The 15249-nt window shown below is 52.4% G+C and overlaps 2 protein-coding genes across 6 annotated transcripts in view; one reads left to right on the plus strand and one right to left on the minus strand.

Annotated features, from left to right (window-relative positions):
* The window catches only part of RGP1 (RGP1 homolog, RAB6A GEF complex partner 1), a 36389-nt gene that overhangs the window by 466 nt on the left and 20674 nt on the right, over positions 1-15249 (plus strand). Inside the window, exons 2-11 of one of the 5 annotated variants that reach the window (XR_011380887.1) lie at positions 223-357; positions 707-843; positions 1117-1200; positions 1300-1449; positions 1728-1874; positions 2474-2601; positions 2807-2996; positions 4931-5082; positions 11053-11153; positions 14779-14864. Coding sequence is in view for 4 of the 5 variants with exons in the window: in XM_070054102.1 (XP_069910203.1) it covers positions 242-357; positions 707-843; positions 1117-1200; positions 1300-1449; positions 1728-1874; positions 2474-2601; positions 2807-2996; positions 4931-5082; positions 7323-7409 (1191 nt within the window). In the remaining variant the exon portion in view is untranslated. Of the gene's footprint in view, positions 1-36; positions 58-222; positions 358-706; positions 844-1116; positions 1201-1299; positions 1450-1727; positions 1875-2473; positions 2602-2806; positions 2997-4930; positions 5350-7322; positions 9551-11052; positions 11154-14778; positions 14865-15249 lie in introns of those variants that run through there. The other 4 variants (XM_051856718.2, XM_070054112.1, XM_070054102.1 and 1 more) reach the window with 4 other exon arrangements.
* Positions 5286-7301, minus strand: MSMP (microseminoprotein, prostate associated). The gene is made up of 4 exons (XM_070067136.1): positions 7253-7301; positions 6272-6523; positions 5947-6055; positions 5286-5582 (listed from the first exon to the last, which is right to left on the minus strand). The coding sequence occupies exons 1-4, from the start codon at positions 7299-7301 to the stop codon at positions 5402-5404; spliced, it is 591 nt and encodes a 196-aa protein (XP_069923237.1). The 3' UTR covers positions 5286-5401.

Raw genomic sequence — 15249 nt, forward strand, 5'->3', positions numbered from 1 at the left:
AATAACAAGCGGCCTCAGGGCGAGGGACTGGGACCCAGAGAGATGCCCGCCCGCACGGTAGTCCAGCAGTCCCTGTCTCTGCCGTCTCCCTGCCCCCTCCCCAAGTTCGGGTGCTTCCCTCAGGCTCCGGGGTGCTGCCCTTAGCCCTGACTCCTTGGTGCTTGCCTCGGACACCCCTCCCCGCCGGGGCGCTGACCTGGGACTCCTCTTGTTTGCTTCTAGATCTGGTTGCGGAGCTGCCATGATTGAAGTGGTAGCAGAGCTGAGCCGGGGTCCTGTGTTTCTGGCGGGGGAGGCGCTGGAGTGCGTGGTGACCGTCACCAACCCCCTGCCTCCCACGGCCACTTCTGCATCCAGGTGGGGATGCTGATACTGAACGGGGGGGGCCCTTCCGGGAGGAAGCCAGCTTGGTGTCTGGTGCTGCACCAGAGCTTAGGGTATGCTGTAGCTGCACCACCGCTTCTGCTCATTGTGCTCTCCTCGTAGGAAAGGGCTGTTTAACGGAGGGTGGCGGTGACATAGCCGGCCTCCCCGGTACCCACTGGACGCTGCTCTTTGTTTAATGGTGTGTCTTTGGTGTTCTGGATTTCTTGGTCACCAAGACGGCCACCTGATCTTGCTGGTCTCATCAGGCAGTGTGGTAGGGAGTTTGGGAATGTGTTCATGAGGAGCTACCCTCTGACAACTCGCTTTCCTCTTCTCACAGCGAGGCTCTGGCCTGGGCCAGTGCCCAAATCCACTGCCAGTTCCATGCTAGTGAGAGCCGAGTGGCCCTGCCTCCCCCTGACTCGAATCAGCCGGAAGTCCAGCCTGACAGCCAGACTGTCTTCCTGCCACACCGAGGTTGGAGATGGGGGCGGGGGCTACTACTGATTACCTTGGGGAGGGGGTAGAGTCCTTGTCACCCGAGGTGAAGTTACCGAGTTGTTCTTGTGCATCGGTGTAGTCTCTGTCACATCAGGCATGTGGGGGCACGTACTGTAGGAGGGCCTAAGACTGTGTCCCCACGTCACAACAGGAAGAGAGCGATGGCCGGCCTTTCCTTTCACTGCCTCTGCTTCCCCTGCCAGCCTGGACAGCAGGGCCGCTCAGCTGCAGTCTTCTTACCTCCTTTAGGTGAGAGGGGCCAGTGTATCCTTTCTACTCCACCGAAAATTCTCTTCTGCGACCTGAGGCTAGACCCCGGAGAGTCCAAATCATGTGAGTGACTGTCCCCACCCCTCAGTTGCCCTCTGAGTGTGCTGGAGGGAGTACTCCTGTGGCTGCCTTTGGCTGTCCTGATTGCCACTTCCCAACCAGACTCCTACAGTGAAGTGCTGCCCAGAGAGGGACCACCCTCGTTTCGGGGTCAGTCAGTCAAGTACGTCTACAAACTGACCATTGGCTGCCAGCGCGTCAACTCACCCATCACTTTACTCAGGGTCCCTTTGAGGGTGCTCGTGCTGACTGGTAAGTGAGGGTTCCTGGGGAAGGGCTGGGGGGGGGGGATAGAGCCTTACCAAGGCAGGGGAGGTCTGGGGAGCTGCCCACAGAGGCTTCAGGGCAACTTCCTGGGCTCCGCGAAGGTGCCGAGAGTCGGGGAGGGAGCATTCTGGGGGATAGTTTGATGTGTAAACCCCAGTCTTGGCTGCCTGACCTTCAGCCCTGTCAGGCTGGAGTCTAAGACCCTAACCTCTAGTCATCTCTGTTGCCTACCAGCGTCGCCTCTCTGCTCATTCTCTCTCTAGGCCTTCAAGATGTCCGGTTTCCCCAGGATGAGGCTGTAGCCCCATCCAGTCCGTTCTTGGAGGAGGATGAAGGTGGGAAGAAGGATTCGTGGCTGGCTGAGCTTGCCGGGGAGCGCCTGATGGCGGCCACATCCTGCCGCAGCCTCCGTGAGAACCCTCTCTGAATTTTTTTTTTTTTTTTTTAAGATTTATTTATTTCAAAGTCGGAGTTACACAGAGAGAGAGAGAGAGAGAGAGAGAGAGAGAGAGGTCTTCCAACTGCTGGTTCACTCCCCAATTGGCCACAATGGCCAGAGCTGTGCTGATCCAAAGCCAAGAGCTTCTTCCAGGTTTCTCACATGGGTGCAGGGAACTGCTGTCCCAGGCCATAGCAGAGAGCTGGATTGGAAGTGGAGCAGCTGGTCTCGAACCGGCACCCATATGGGATGCTGGCGCTTCAGGCCGGGGCATTAACCTGCAGTGCCACAGCACCGCCACCCCTTCACCTCTGAATTGCCCCAGCCCACCCTTCCCTCATAGTATTTCTATCCCAGAGACAGAGTCTTTTGACTGTCATACATGAGGGGACTTCAGAAAGTTCATGGAAAATTTGTATTTTAATTCCATGTTTTCCCTTTGTACTTCTGTAAAGCCATTGACATCTCATCCCTGCTTATAAAGAAAGGCCCAATCTTTTGGCTTCTGATGCCTACTCCTAGACTCTCCCCAGTGTAGACTCCAGGTTGACCAGGTCCCGTTGTCCCCAGATCTGTACAACATCAGTGATGGCCAAGGGAAAGTTGGGACATTCGGCATCTTCAAATCTGTGTACAGACTCGGCGAGGACGTGGTAGGGACCCTAAACTTAGGGGAAGGAACCGTAGCTTGTTTGCAGGTGAGAAGGGAGCTGAGCTGCCGGGGCACTGGGCCTGGAGGGTTGGGAGGGACGAGAAGGGCCTGCATAAAGAGGGTGGTTTGTGGAAGTGGGTCATGCTGTCTCCCTGGGTCCCTTTGGTAAGGCAGCTTGAGGCTGGGCTGCCCTCTCACCCGATCAGCAGTTCTGAATGCCTGTGAACCCACATCTCTCTTCTTGCTTCCAGTTTTCAGTAAGCCTACAGACTGAGGAGCGGGTACAGCCTGAGTACCAGCGGCGCCGTGGGGCAGGAGGTGTCCCCTCTGTGTCCCATGTGACTCATGCGCGCCACCAAGAGTCCTGCTTACATACAACCAGAACCAGCTTCTCCCTCCCTATCCCTCTCAGCTGCACCCCAGGCTTCTGCACAGCCATTGGTGAGACCCAGACTGTTAATGGAGAAGGGGCTAGTAGGCAGCAAAATGCTAGGTAGGGTGTAATCGATCTCCATTCCTCATGCACTCCCCCAGGATATCCACCTCCAACCTCTAGCTCGTGGTACTTTCTCAGATCTTTATCCTCTATCTCTATTCCTTGGATGCCCCGACCCCTAGCGTCTTAGCTTTACAGAACTCCTGCGTCCCTACCCATGGGCCCCCTGTGATGTGCGTATCTGATTCCCCAGCATCTCTACTTGGAGTCAGCTAGTCCTGATGTCCCACATGGGCCATGAGATTCTTTTTTTTTTTTTTTTCTTTTTTGATAGGCAGAGTGGACAGTGAGAGAGAGAGAGAGACAGAGAGAAAGGTCTTCCTTTTGCCGTTGGTTCACTCTCCAATGGCTGCTGTGGCCGGCGCGCTGCGGCCAGCGCACCGCGCTGATCCGATGGCAGAAGCCAGGTGCTTCTCCTGGTCTCCCATGGGGTGCAGGGCCCAAGCACTTAGGCCATCCTCCACTGTACTCCCGGGCCACAGCAGAGAGCTGGCCTGGAAGAGGGGCAACCGGGACAGAATCTGGCGCCCCGACCGGGACTAGAACCCGGTGTGCCGGCGCCACTAGGCGGAGGATTAGCCTAGTGAGCCGCGGTGCTGACCCCGGCCATGAGGTTCTTGACACTGCTATCCTCACTGTACATCTCTGGTTAAAACATTAGTTTTACTTATTTATTTATTTATTTATTCTGACAGGCAGAGTTAGACAGTGAGAGAGAGAAAGAGAGAAAGGTCTTCCTTTTCTGTTGGTTCACCCCACAAGTGGCTGCTACAGCCAGTGTGTTGCGCTGATCCGAAGCCAGGAGCCAGGTGCTTCCTCCTGGTCTCCCATGCGGGTGCAGGGCCCAAGCACGTGGGCCATCCTCCACTGCCTTCCCAGGCCATAGCAGAGAGCTGGACTGGAAGAGAAGCAACCGGGATAGAATCTGGTGCCCCATCCGGGACTAGAACCCAGTGTGCCGGCGCAGCAGGTGGAGGATTAGCCAAGTGAGCCGCGGCACCGGCCCAAAACATTAGTTTTTTTTTTTTTTTTTTATTTTATTTTTTTTTTGACAGGCAGAGTGGACAGTGAGAGAGAGAGAGAGACAGAGAGAAAGGTCTTCCTTTTGCCGTTGGTTCACCCTCCAATGGCCGCCGCGGCCGGCGCGCTGCGGCCGGCGCACCGCGCTGATCCGATGGCAGGAGCCAGGAGCCAGGTGCTTTTCCTGGTCTCCCCATGGGGTGCAGGGCCCAAGCACCTGGGCCATCCTCCACTGCACTCCCTGGCCACAGCAGAGGGCCGGCCTGGAAGAGGGGCAACCGGGACAGAATCTGGCGCCCCGACCGGGACTAGAACCCGGTGTGCCGGCGCCGCTAGGCGGAGGATTAGCCTAGTGAGCCACGGCGCCGGCCAACATTAGTTTTTTTTTTAAAAATTATTTCTTGATTTGAAAGAGAAACAGCTATCTCATCTACTGGTTCATTCCTCAAATGCCTGAAACAGCCAGGGTTGGGTCAGGCCAAAGCCAGGAGCTAGGAACTCTACCTAGATCTCCCAGGTGGGTGATAGGGGCCCAACTACTTGAGCCATCACCTGCTGCTTCCCAGGGTGTGTATTAGCAGAAAGCTAGAATTAGAAGTGGAGCTGGGAGCTAGGTACTCTGGTATGGGATGCACATTTCCCAAGTGGTGTCAAAAACCCACCCTAACACCCTAGATTTCTTTAAAAAAAAAAAAAAAAAAAAAAAAAAAAACCTCAATCCTAGCTCCCTGCCTTGTGACTTCTCCCCCTCTTCCTGAATAGGGTTTTTTTCCCCCTCCTGCACTAACCACATCCTGTCGTTGACTTTGAGTCTTGCTTGCATCTAATGCCTCTTTATCTTTTTCTTTTTCTTCCCTAGTGTCACTGAAGTGGCGATTACATTTTGAATTCGTAACATCCCGAGAACCCGGATTGGTTCTCCTACCCCCTGTGGAACAGCCTGAACCTGCCACCTGGACAGGTCCTGAGCAAGTGCCTGTAGACACCTTCAGCTGGGACCTCCCCATCAAGGTGCTGCCTACAAGCCCCACTCTGGCCTCATATGCTGCCCCGGGCCCCAGCACCAGCACCATAACCATCTGAAACTGCACGCTTGCCCACCCCAGCACTGGCTTCCCAAAGGACACTGGGAGCGCAGTCTCAGGACTGTAGTAGGGCTGGCCCACTTTTTCCATCGTTGGGGGGCCAATGGCATGGACAATAAGAGGCAGGCCTTCAGCTGTAGCATTAATTTATTTATTCAGAATAAACTGGCAGCTGCTAGTGGTTTCCCTGGAAGTGGCAGCAGAAGTCAGCAGTCAGCAGTCAGCATTGGGGTGACCAGTTGAATTTAGCTGGACTGGGGAGCAGGAGCCCCAGGAACAGGGGTGTTAGCTGAGCCCCACTCTAGGCCGGGCCCTCTGCCTTTGCAGGGCAACCGAGGGTCAGATTTTTGCACCAGGGAGAACTGACAGGTTCCTGCCTCCCGGCGAACCTCACAGTCAGCAGGGAAGTCAATGGGATGCTGGGACCTAGGGAACCAAGGAGAGAGAAGGAGTCAGAACAGTAAAAGACCATCTTCATACCCCTCTCCCGACTCCTACTCTCAGCTCTCCTCCCATACCCTCCCATAGTGGCCCCCTTGTCCCCTAAGCTCACTCCTACCACATCTAGACATTATGTTTCATAGCAAGAGTGTTTTCCCTCTAGACCCACCCCAGCCTCCCTCACTTGGTAGCCTGTAGCATTATTGACCGAGTGAAGACACTCGTGTGGGTACCTTCAGCTTTGGCAAGTCTCCTACCAGTCCCGGTTCATTGTCACATCACAGCAATCTGTCACTCCCTCAGTCACTCACAGCAGAGGCATTCCCCCCGGGCAGCCTGGGTCACTCACGTGTCACAGCAGCCCACACCGACGGGATGCAGACAGGTGCAGTGGAAGCAGTCCTTGCGGAGCCACGACTCGCCCAGGGTGAAATGCTTCCCCTCATAGTGACAGGGGGCTGGGGAAGAAAAGGAAGTGTCGGTGGGGGTGACAGACGGTCTCTTCTAGTCTGGGGTGGGACAGTTAAGTGCACTCACTCCCCAGTCTTTCTGTCCAGTGTCACAGCTGGAGGGAGTCCGGGTGTTCTGATCCCGGATCATCTCTAAGCCACTGCTCGTCCGTGCCCCCGCCTCCTCTAGTCCTTATCCTTTCCCAGCATCTCGACCCACTTTACCTTGAGCTTGGAAGTAGCACTTGCTGTGTACTCCTGGGTGCTGGAGGAGGAGAGACACCAGCAAGCAGATGATCCCCCAGCCTCCCAGGATCCCCTTGGCCTGTCCAGCCCGCAGCATCCTTAGGGCCACTGGTGCAGCAGTCTGCTCGGACCCTTCTTGGGTTCTGTCTGGGCTGCTCTGGTCTCGTCTCCTCGGCTCTGCTTTTCTTCTGGAGCCTTGGTTTCTTCTGTCTTTCTCCCTTGGGCTCCTGTCTCACACCATCTCCTTGCCCTGTCTCACAGGCTGGGGCTGTTTATAAAGTGAGGACCCTGGCCCCCTGCTGAGTAGAGCTGGAAAAGCTGTAACTCTGTTTCCTGAGGTGAGGGCATGAAAACAAGAGGTCCAGCTTTAACAAGCTGTGAGAGCTGATTCATGCCCCGGCACTGCTTGAGGGAGGGAGGTGGCCGTGGAAGGGGCGCTGGACCGGGCACTTCCCCAGTAAGGAGGTAGGAAGAGTGTGGGCCCCCAGGTGGTCCCCAGATCTGTCCCTGACCTGGAGAGAAGGAAGCATTCCACCGGCCCCACTTCCCCCAGCTGCCCCACTAGCACCACCAGGGGTGTGTGTGCTGGGATCCTTGCCTGGACCGGAGGGAGGCATTTCCTGGGGATGGCTAATCCTGTACCCCAGCCAAACCGAGGCGCTGCAGCGGGGTGCAGCAGCCAGAGGCTCCAGGAGAGCAAGCAGGCACCTGGAGTGGAGAATGTTTCCCGCAGAGCCTAGGGCGGGGTTTCCCCCGTGTGTCCAAGCAACAAGCCTGGCGCTCAGATGTGGGGTGGGGAGGCTGTTTCCTCAGACATCCCAGAGATGGGCTGTCCAGTGTTTATCATCCTAAAGATACAGGCGATGCAGATGCACAGGCCCTTCACCTGGGGATGGCCCTTCCCCGCATCAAAGCGGAGCAGTTCTGATTCCCTAACCAGGGGACTCAGTCCAGGCTCACGGGGCGCTCTCAGAATGGAATGAGATTTTCCGAATTTATTCTTTGGCATCCTCCTTTTCATTTCCTGCAGGGCCTGGTGGACCCTGAATGGGTGATTAAGATCATGGGCTGTGAGACTGCTTGGATTCGGTTCCGACTCCATTTACTAGCTCCGTGACCTTGGGCAATAACCTCTCCCAGCGTGCTTCCTCATCTGTCACTTGGGGAACAGCAGTGCCAGCTCACAGAGTTGTTATGAGATAACGCATGTGCTGTTTCAGCTCTTCCTCTGGCCTGTAACCCTCGGAAAACACCTGCTACCGCGCGTGGTGCTGACGCTCAGACATCATGGGGGACGACACTGGGCCGCTCTGGGTCCACAGCTGCCTTTCTGTTGGGGATTGCTCTCTCCTGGCAGACTTCTGCCCCGTCACGCATCATGCCCCCTTGTCATCCCTGCCACCTCTTTGGAAAAACGTGTACCTCCAGGAACACTTTGGTTTTGTTCCTTGTGCTGAATCCTGGATGTGTGGTTTGGGAAATAGTGTAGCTGGTGAACCTGCTATCCCCAGATCATAGCCCTCACCTCTCCCCCTGAGAAGAGGTGTCCTGTTCTCAGTTCTTCCCATCCCCACTCATGTGAACGCTCAGGCTAGCCATCTCCTTGATAACGACAGGCCCTGGTCAGACCGGGTTTCTTTCACTTCTGCATATTTCAAAGCCCTGTGTTCCAGCTCTTCCCTTCCTGCCCACATGGCCGATCACTTTGGCCCTTGCTCTGTTTTTCCTTCTAAGTCTCCAGTCTTGTACTCCAAGGCCCAGTCCTTGCGACCTAGTGCATCAGATACAGCCACTTCTGGCCGACTTCTTCAGAGGGCTGCCCTGCCTGCCCACTGCTCACCACTCAGAAACGACTCTCCGTGCGCCCCAAGCTCTGTGGCTGCCCTCTTAAAGGAAGGCAGCTTGGTGGATAGAGATCAGACTGTACCACATGCTTGCCTTGGGCAGATCTGGTACCCTTTCCGTCTCAGGGGAGTGCCAAGGAAGAAAGGAAATGTCACGGTTCCAGCGGGGTGCCTGGAGCTGGGCCTGTGTGGGGAGACAGGGCCTGGGACAGCTTCTTAGTGCAAGCAGGTGCATAAGAAGGCCTGTCCAGCACCAGGGCTCAGAAATCTAGTCAGTGGCCGTTAGTCCTGCTGCTGCTTTTGTGGGTGGGGTGTGGAGTTAGGGGAAGACCCCTGCTGACACGCAGAAGGCTGGGAGCCAGACAGCCTGAGAATGGTGGTGGGAATGCTGGCTGGTGAAGGGGACCCAGGTGGGTTGGTCTGTGTGGAGTAAGGAGACAAAAATGAGGGTTAGCCCCTGGAATGAAGATGAGAGAGGCCTACTGGGGTGGCTGAGAGTCTGGGTCAAGCCAGCTTCTCAACTCCCCAGAAGTTGAGGGGCTGCGGGGAGGGGCCCTGCTGGTACAACCAGTATGCGTGCCAGGGGCGCTGGGTGTGGGGGCGGGGGAGGGGAGAAGAGATGTGGTTAGGACCCAGCCCTTCGCGTCTTGGGGGAGTGGCTCTTTGGAGCCTGTTGGTGGGGGGCAGGGGCTTGGCAGTTGGCACGCCCTCCCCTGCGCTCGGGTACAAGGAAAACATCCGCCGGAGGCCCAGCCGGGCGATGCTCCAGCTTCGCGGGCAGGTGCGCGGGGTGAGGAAGTGAGTGCATTCCGGGCCCCCCCAGTCCGCAGGCCCTCCGGTGAGTCACCACACGGGACCCCCCGCCTGCAGTGGCCGGATAGGAGGGAGAGGGGAACCGGGCCAGAGCCCAGGGAGGCCAGTGGAAGAGCCGGGGAAGGGGTTTCTGTCGTGGTTGTGAATGAATGGAGGCAGGTGGGTGGGTGGAGTAGAGAAAAGGGCCAGAGAACTCTCGCAGAGAGGGAAGGGGCTGGGCGCAGATGGGAAGTGGCCAGGCCCAGAAAGGTAAAGTGACCTCTGGGTCTCAGGAGGTGTCGGACTTGGGGTTCCAGGAGACTAGATAGGAAGGAGGGACCCACTGGGTGTGGGTGTGTCAGAACTAGCTGAGCCCGAGATGAGGTCTGTGCCGAGGCCTGTGTGGGGTGGTTTGTGTACACCTGTGGCTAGGCCATCAAAGGCAGTGTCATGGGGGTCTGAACAGGAAGCTCAGTGGGGAAACTTAAAAGCATTACTGGCTGCAATTCACGGATACGCTACTTTTTAATAATTTAAAATTGCATGACTATATCCATCAACAAATATTTTATGTATTTTGTCGACTTTTTTAAATAAAAAACTTTTAATAAAAATGGAAAAATCTGATTTAATATTTGATTTAAAACCCAAAGTGAGGCTGTCAAGATTAGTTATATGGTGTTTTCCTTTGTCTTAATCTTGTGCCATTTTCTACTTGCTAACAGGACTGGCATTTGTGTTGTTTTTGTGTATTGGTAGTAGAGCACGCCTGCTTGTCCTCTTCCGCATCGTCTTGGTATTTAACTTCTCACCTAGCCCTGTAACTTGCCCTGTGTATCTGGAACCATGTAAAAATTCCTTGGGATGGGGACAGTGGGCTGCAGTATACAAAGTAACTCACAGTTTTAACAGCAGAAGGTAGGATGGTATGGTAGGTACTGTGGGTGTGCACCCAACAATAAACTTTGTGTATTTACCCTGTAGCTGATAGAAAGCTACAGCTGTCATTCCTGATAATATTCCTACAACATGGCAATATGTTAGTTTGATTTCTCTTCTAAAATTAATTCTAAAGTGGCATTTGGTACTTGTCTTGGAGACTGACATTAACTGTCCAAATTTCTTATAATTTGTGTTACCTAAGGCCAAAGGCAATTGCAAGGATTTGGATATTTATAGTTTATTTTAAAGATCCTTAAACTGCTATTGCTTTTGGTCCCAAACAAGAAAATCTAGGTCAGTTAACAAAAAGAAGCTGGCACTTTGGGCCCTGCTGCTGTCTCCCGTGCTGTTTCAGCCCAGCCCTACCTTATTCCCACTGGTCTTTGCCTTCCTTCCTTCCTTCCTTCCTTCCTTCTCTGCTCTGCTGGGCATCCTTAGAGAAAAGCTTCACACCAACTTCCTGTACTATAAATTCTCTCCCTCCCCTCATCTCCACACTTCTCTTTGCCAACATGCACCACCACTTCTTCATTGATTTTTATTTTTTTAAATCCCGCAGCCCTGTCTGGCTCTTTCCCATGTTTGACACTCTCTTCTTGAAGCCCTTCTTTCCCTCCTTCCTCTCCATGGCTTTTCAAAAGGCCAGGCTCTGATTATTTATTCTGTATGGTCCACTTCTGCCTGCCTTCCTCTTCTGTCATCCTTGTCTTACTCTAAACTGCTTATAAACTCTTCGGTTTGCTTGCACTTTTTCCTTGTGATTATTCTTCCCATAGACACAGTAGAAGATGTTTATGTTCCCATTATTTTTCCTACCAAAAAAAGGGAACTTCTCAAATGTACATGTACTTCAGTCTCTTCTGCCGGTAGTCTGCATCTAGAAGCATGGATTGGCCATTATCGAAACACCCAGTAAATGATTGTTTAAACTTGGTGTTGTATAGGCACCGTACATTTCATAACCCTGGTGCCAGATGCCTGAGGCTTACACGTGTGTGTGGATGTTGTCATGTACACACACACAGGTAATAGAACATACGCTAATCCATGAATATGTGGACATGTATATATTCAGTATGTTGTATTATAATCAAGCCAAATACATATATTGGGTTGGAATATGAGGACAGGTAAATTCAGTTAGGATAGAAGTTTAACAGACAGCATCCGTTCTGTATTCAGACTGGTGAAGAATGTGAGGACAGTCATTCCTATGAAGATGGAGAGACCCCATGAGGGAGAACAAGTTTTCTGAATGGAGAGAGGTGACTTGGAAGGCCGTGGTAAGTGGTAGCATACAAGAGCATACAACTGGTATACCCAAACAGCCACTAGTCTGACAGGATATAAAAGGTTCTCTGTGGTACTGATGTCAACCATAGTCAGCTCTCCACGAACAACCCCCATTGAACTTTGCCTACCCTATCTACACCATTGGAGCCCTTCTCACAAATTTCTCTTTACTATTTTTTTCTTTTTACAAAGATTGCATTCATAATAGCCCTACCACCAATTAACCCCCAGCTAATCACTTATTTTTCACTAAATCTCTTATTATATGCTTCAAAAAATTATTTGAAAGGCAGACCAACAGAGAGAGAGGAAGAGAGATCTTCCATCTTCAGGTTCATTCTCAAGTAGCCACAACAGCCAAGACTGGGCCAGGCTGAAGCCAGGGGCCAGGAATTCCATCCCTGTCTCCTCCGTAGGTGGCAAGGGCCCAAGGACTCAAGCCATCTTCCCCTGTCTTCCCAGGCACATAAACAGGAAGCTGGGTTAGAAGTGGAGTAGCTGGGGCCAGCCCTGTGGCACAGCAGTGTAACGCCCTAGCCTGAGGTGCCAGCATCCCATTTGGGCACCGATTCGAGACCTGGGTGCTCCACTTCTGATCCAGCTCTCCGCTATGGCCTGGGAAAGCAGTGGAGGATGGCTCAAGTCCTTGGGTCCCTGCACCTGCTTGGGAGACCTGGAGGAGGCTCCTGGCTCCTGGCTTCAGATCGGCACACCTCCAGCCATTGGGCCAGTTTGGGAGTGAACCATCGGATGGAGGACCTCTCTCTCCTCTGACTTTCCTCTCTCTGTGTAACTCTTTCAAATAAATAAATAAATAAATCTTTTTTTCTTTTTCTTTCTTTCTTTCTTTCTTCTTTTTTTTTTTTTTAATGGAGTAGCTGAAACTTGACCTAGCGGGCCCTGGCTGTGATACGGAATGCCAGCAGCACTTAACCCCACTGCACCACAACACCAGCCTCTCCTTAAATGATCATTCCCCTGCCTGCTCCTAGGTCTGCTTGTGGTGGTGCCTTCGTATTCTGCTTGTGACTCTTGCCTTTATCCTTCTGCGAATTGCTCTAAAAAAAAAAAAAAAATCAAAGACTTAGATATTTAGAAGTCCTCTAGTTGTTGCCCTCCCCCCCACCCGCCCAAGCAAGACTTACCATTTGTTCTCTCTGCAGGATGATACAATTGTTCTTTGCTAGACTGTTTCTTTACTGACTGGGATGGGTTTCTTCCTCCTGAGGTGGAGATAGCCCTGTGCGCTGTTAGCTGGCTTTTGTTACTAGAGTTGTTAAGCTCTTGTTGGTCTTGCCCATCTGCTCATTCCCCGAGCCCCCTCCCCTGCTGTGGTTCTGCTCTTTGAAATAATTCAGAAGAAATCTTTGTTCAATGTGGCAGCTGTTTAAGATTGGAAAGGGTTTGTTTTCTCTGACTCCAAGTGCTGTCCCATAGACCTTTCTGCAGCGATGAACTGTTCCCTACCTGTGCAGGTAACCAGTAGTCACCAGGCACGCCTGGCTGTTGAGCCCTTGCAGTGTGGTTTGTGAGACTGAGGAACTGAATTTTCAGTTTTATTTCGTCTTAGCTAACAGGCAGAGGCAGCTCGTGACTACTGTGTCAGTGCAGCTCTAAACCCTCTTGGCTGCTTCAGAAATCTTATCAAGTGTGGTATGAAAATGTGTGTACCTGTGCTGTGGGATCAGTGTGGATGGAGGCCAGTCTCACATGTCACCACCCAAAAAAAGCCCAGTCCCCACTCCCAAAACCCCAGTGAGTAATGTCAGTTGTTACAGGCAGAGAGACAGAGATTCCCTCCACCTGCTGATTCACTTTCCAAATACCTGCAGTGGCCAATGCCGGGAACCAGGAACTCAATCTAAGCCTCCCATGTGGGTGACAGGGACTCAAGTACTTGAGCCATCACTATTGCCTCCCAGGGTGCACTTTAGCAGGAAGCTAGAATCAGAAACAGAGCTGGGCCTTGAACCCAGGCACACCGACATGGGATGTGGATGTTCCAAGCGGTGGCTTGAACACAGTGCCAAATGCCCACCCAGTCATTTTTATTTTTGATTTTAAGATTTATTTTATTTGATTTGAAATTCAGTGATGAAGAGAGGGAGAGACAAGTTTTCCATATGTTGCTTCACTCCCCAGATGGCCACAACATCCAGGGCAGGGCCAGGCTGGAGCCAGTAGCTGTGAGCTTCCTTCAGGTCTCCCATGTGGGTGGGAGGCTAAAGAAGAGCATGCATCTCACATCCTATATCCCACAAACCAGATTTCAAAAAATCCCCATTTACTTTTTTCCCCTAAAGTTCCTCTCCCTAGCAACTCCCATAGTGTCTACCAAATCTCTCCTGTTTCTCCCCCCCCCCCCTTTTTTTTTTGACAGGCAGAGATAAGACAGTGAGAGAGAGACAGAGAGAAAGGCGCTGTGCCAATCCGAAGCCAGGAGCCAGGTGCTTCCTTCTGGTCTCCCATGCAGGTGCAGGGCCCAAGTACTTGGGCCATCCTCCACTGCCTTCCCGGGCCACAGCAGAGAGCTACACTGGAAAAGGAGCAACCAGGACAGAATCCGGCGCCCCAACCAGAATAGAACCTGGGGTGCTGGCACCGCAGGCAGAGGATTAGCCTAGTGAGCCACCGTGTAGGCCATTTTTTTTTTTAAATATGGAATGTATATTATCCCCCCCTTTAAAAAAAAAAAAGATTGATTGATTTATTATTTGAAAGGCAGAGTTCAGAGAGGGCAGAGAGAGAGGACTCCCATCTGCTGGTTTACCCCACAAATAGCTGCAATGGCCGGAGCAGGGCCAATCTGAAGCCAGGAGCTTCTTCCAGGTTTTTCACCTGGTCCCCTAAGAACTATTCTTAAATGGACAAAGAGCAGATGGTGGTGTTCAAAGAGAAAGGAGGCGGGCTGGCGCTGTGGCATAGTGGGTAAAGCTGCTGCCTGCAGTGCTGGCATCCCATATGGGCGCTGGTTCCAGTCCCGGCTGCTCCACTTCTGATCCAGCTCTCTGCTATGGCCTGGGAAAGCAGTAGAAGATGGCCCAAGTTCTTGGGCCTCTGTACTCACAATGGGAGACCTGAAAGAAGCCCCTGGCTCCTGGCTTTGGATTGGTGCAGCTCCAGCTGTTCCAGCCGCTGGGAAGTAAACCAGAGGATGGAAGACCTCTCTCTATCTCTCTGCTTCTCTATAACTCTGCCTTTCAAATAAAATACATAAATAAATAAATCTTTTTTAAAAAATGAGAGAATGGAAGAGAAAGGCTTAAAAGGAGAATGTTTATTTTAGAAAGAAGGGGAGGGGCTGGTGCTGTTTGTACTAGGTAAAGCCACCACCTGCAGTACCAGGATCCCATATGGGCACTGCTCCACTTCTGATCCAGCTCCCCGCTAACGCCTTGGCCCTTATACCCACATGGGAGACTTGGAAGAAGCTCCTGGCTTCTAGCTTCAGTGTGGCCCAGCCCTGGCCATTGCGGCCATTTGGGGAGCGAACCAGGAGATGAAAGATTTCTCTCCCTCTGTCTCCCTACCCCTCTCTGTAATTCTGCCTTTCAAGTAAATAAAAGCAATATTTAAAAAAAAAAATAGTTCTTAAGTGTGCTCTTGCTTTTCCAGCTTCCCTTCCCTTTCATTATCTCTGCTCAGTAAAACCCAGGAGCATTTGCTGGACCCGCCTTTCTTGGGGAGGGTAAGAGTAGAAGGTAAGTAGTTATAAAATTTTCCCCGTTCTTATATATCACCTGATCTCCTTTCATTTGTCATCTTTGCTGGAGATGGTTTATTTAAGTATCTTTTTGCAGACAGATCTCTAATGTCTTCATACCAGATCTACACTTGGCAAATCCTAAAGCTGCTTCTATGTAGTTATCTCGTTGTTGTTTTTCCTTCCTTGTTCCTGTGCTGTTTTTAGTGGCTTTACCGTCTCTTTACTGGTCTGCAGGCGCACACGGGCTACTGTCACTGAGGGAGCAGCGGTTACCTCCCACTGCTCTCACCAGTGCCTCCTCCTCCCCTGGATTCCTTCTGGGCTCCCTGTCATTGTCTGCCTTCCCTTTTCCATTGTTCTCATCTCCTCCTCATCCATCT

This window comes from Oryctolagus cuniculus, chromosome 1 (genome assembly GCF_964237555.1).
Source record: "Oryctolagus cuniculus chromosome 1, mOryCun1.1, whole genome shotgun sequence".
NCBI classification, from domain to species: Eukaryota; Metazoa; Chordata; class Mammalia; order Lagomorpha; family Leporidae; genus Oryctolagus; species Oryctolagus cuniculus.

What these genes read in the sequence shown, in the direction of transcription:
- MSMP (XM_070067136.1), bottom strand. Translation starts at nt 7,301, where the DNA reads ATGCCAAAGAATAAATTCGGAAAATCTCATTCCATTCTGAGAGCGCCC. An exon ending in TTCCATTCTGAGAGCGCCCC is followed by an intron (nt 6,524 to 7,252) that starts GTGAGCCTGGAC and finishes AGATGGTGTGAG; the next exon opens with ACAGGAGCCCAAGGGAGAAA. An exon ending in GTGCTACTTCCAAGCTCAAG is followed by an intron (nt 6,056 to 6,271) that starts GTAAAGTGGGTC and finishes TTTCTTCCCCAG; the next exon opens with CCCCCTGTCACTATGAGGGG.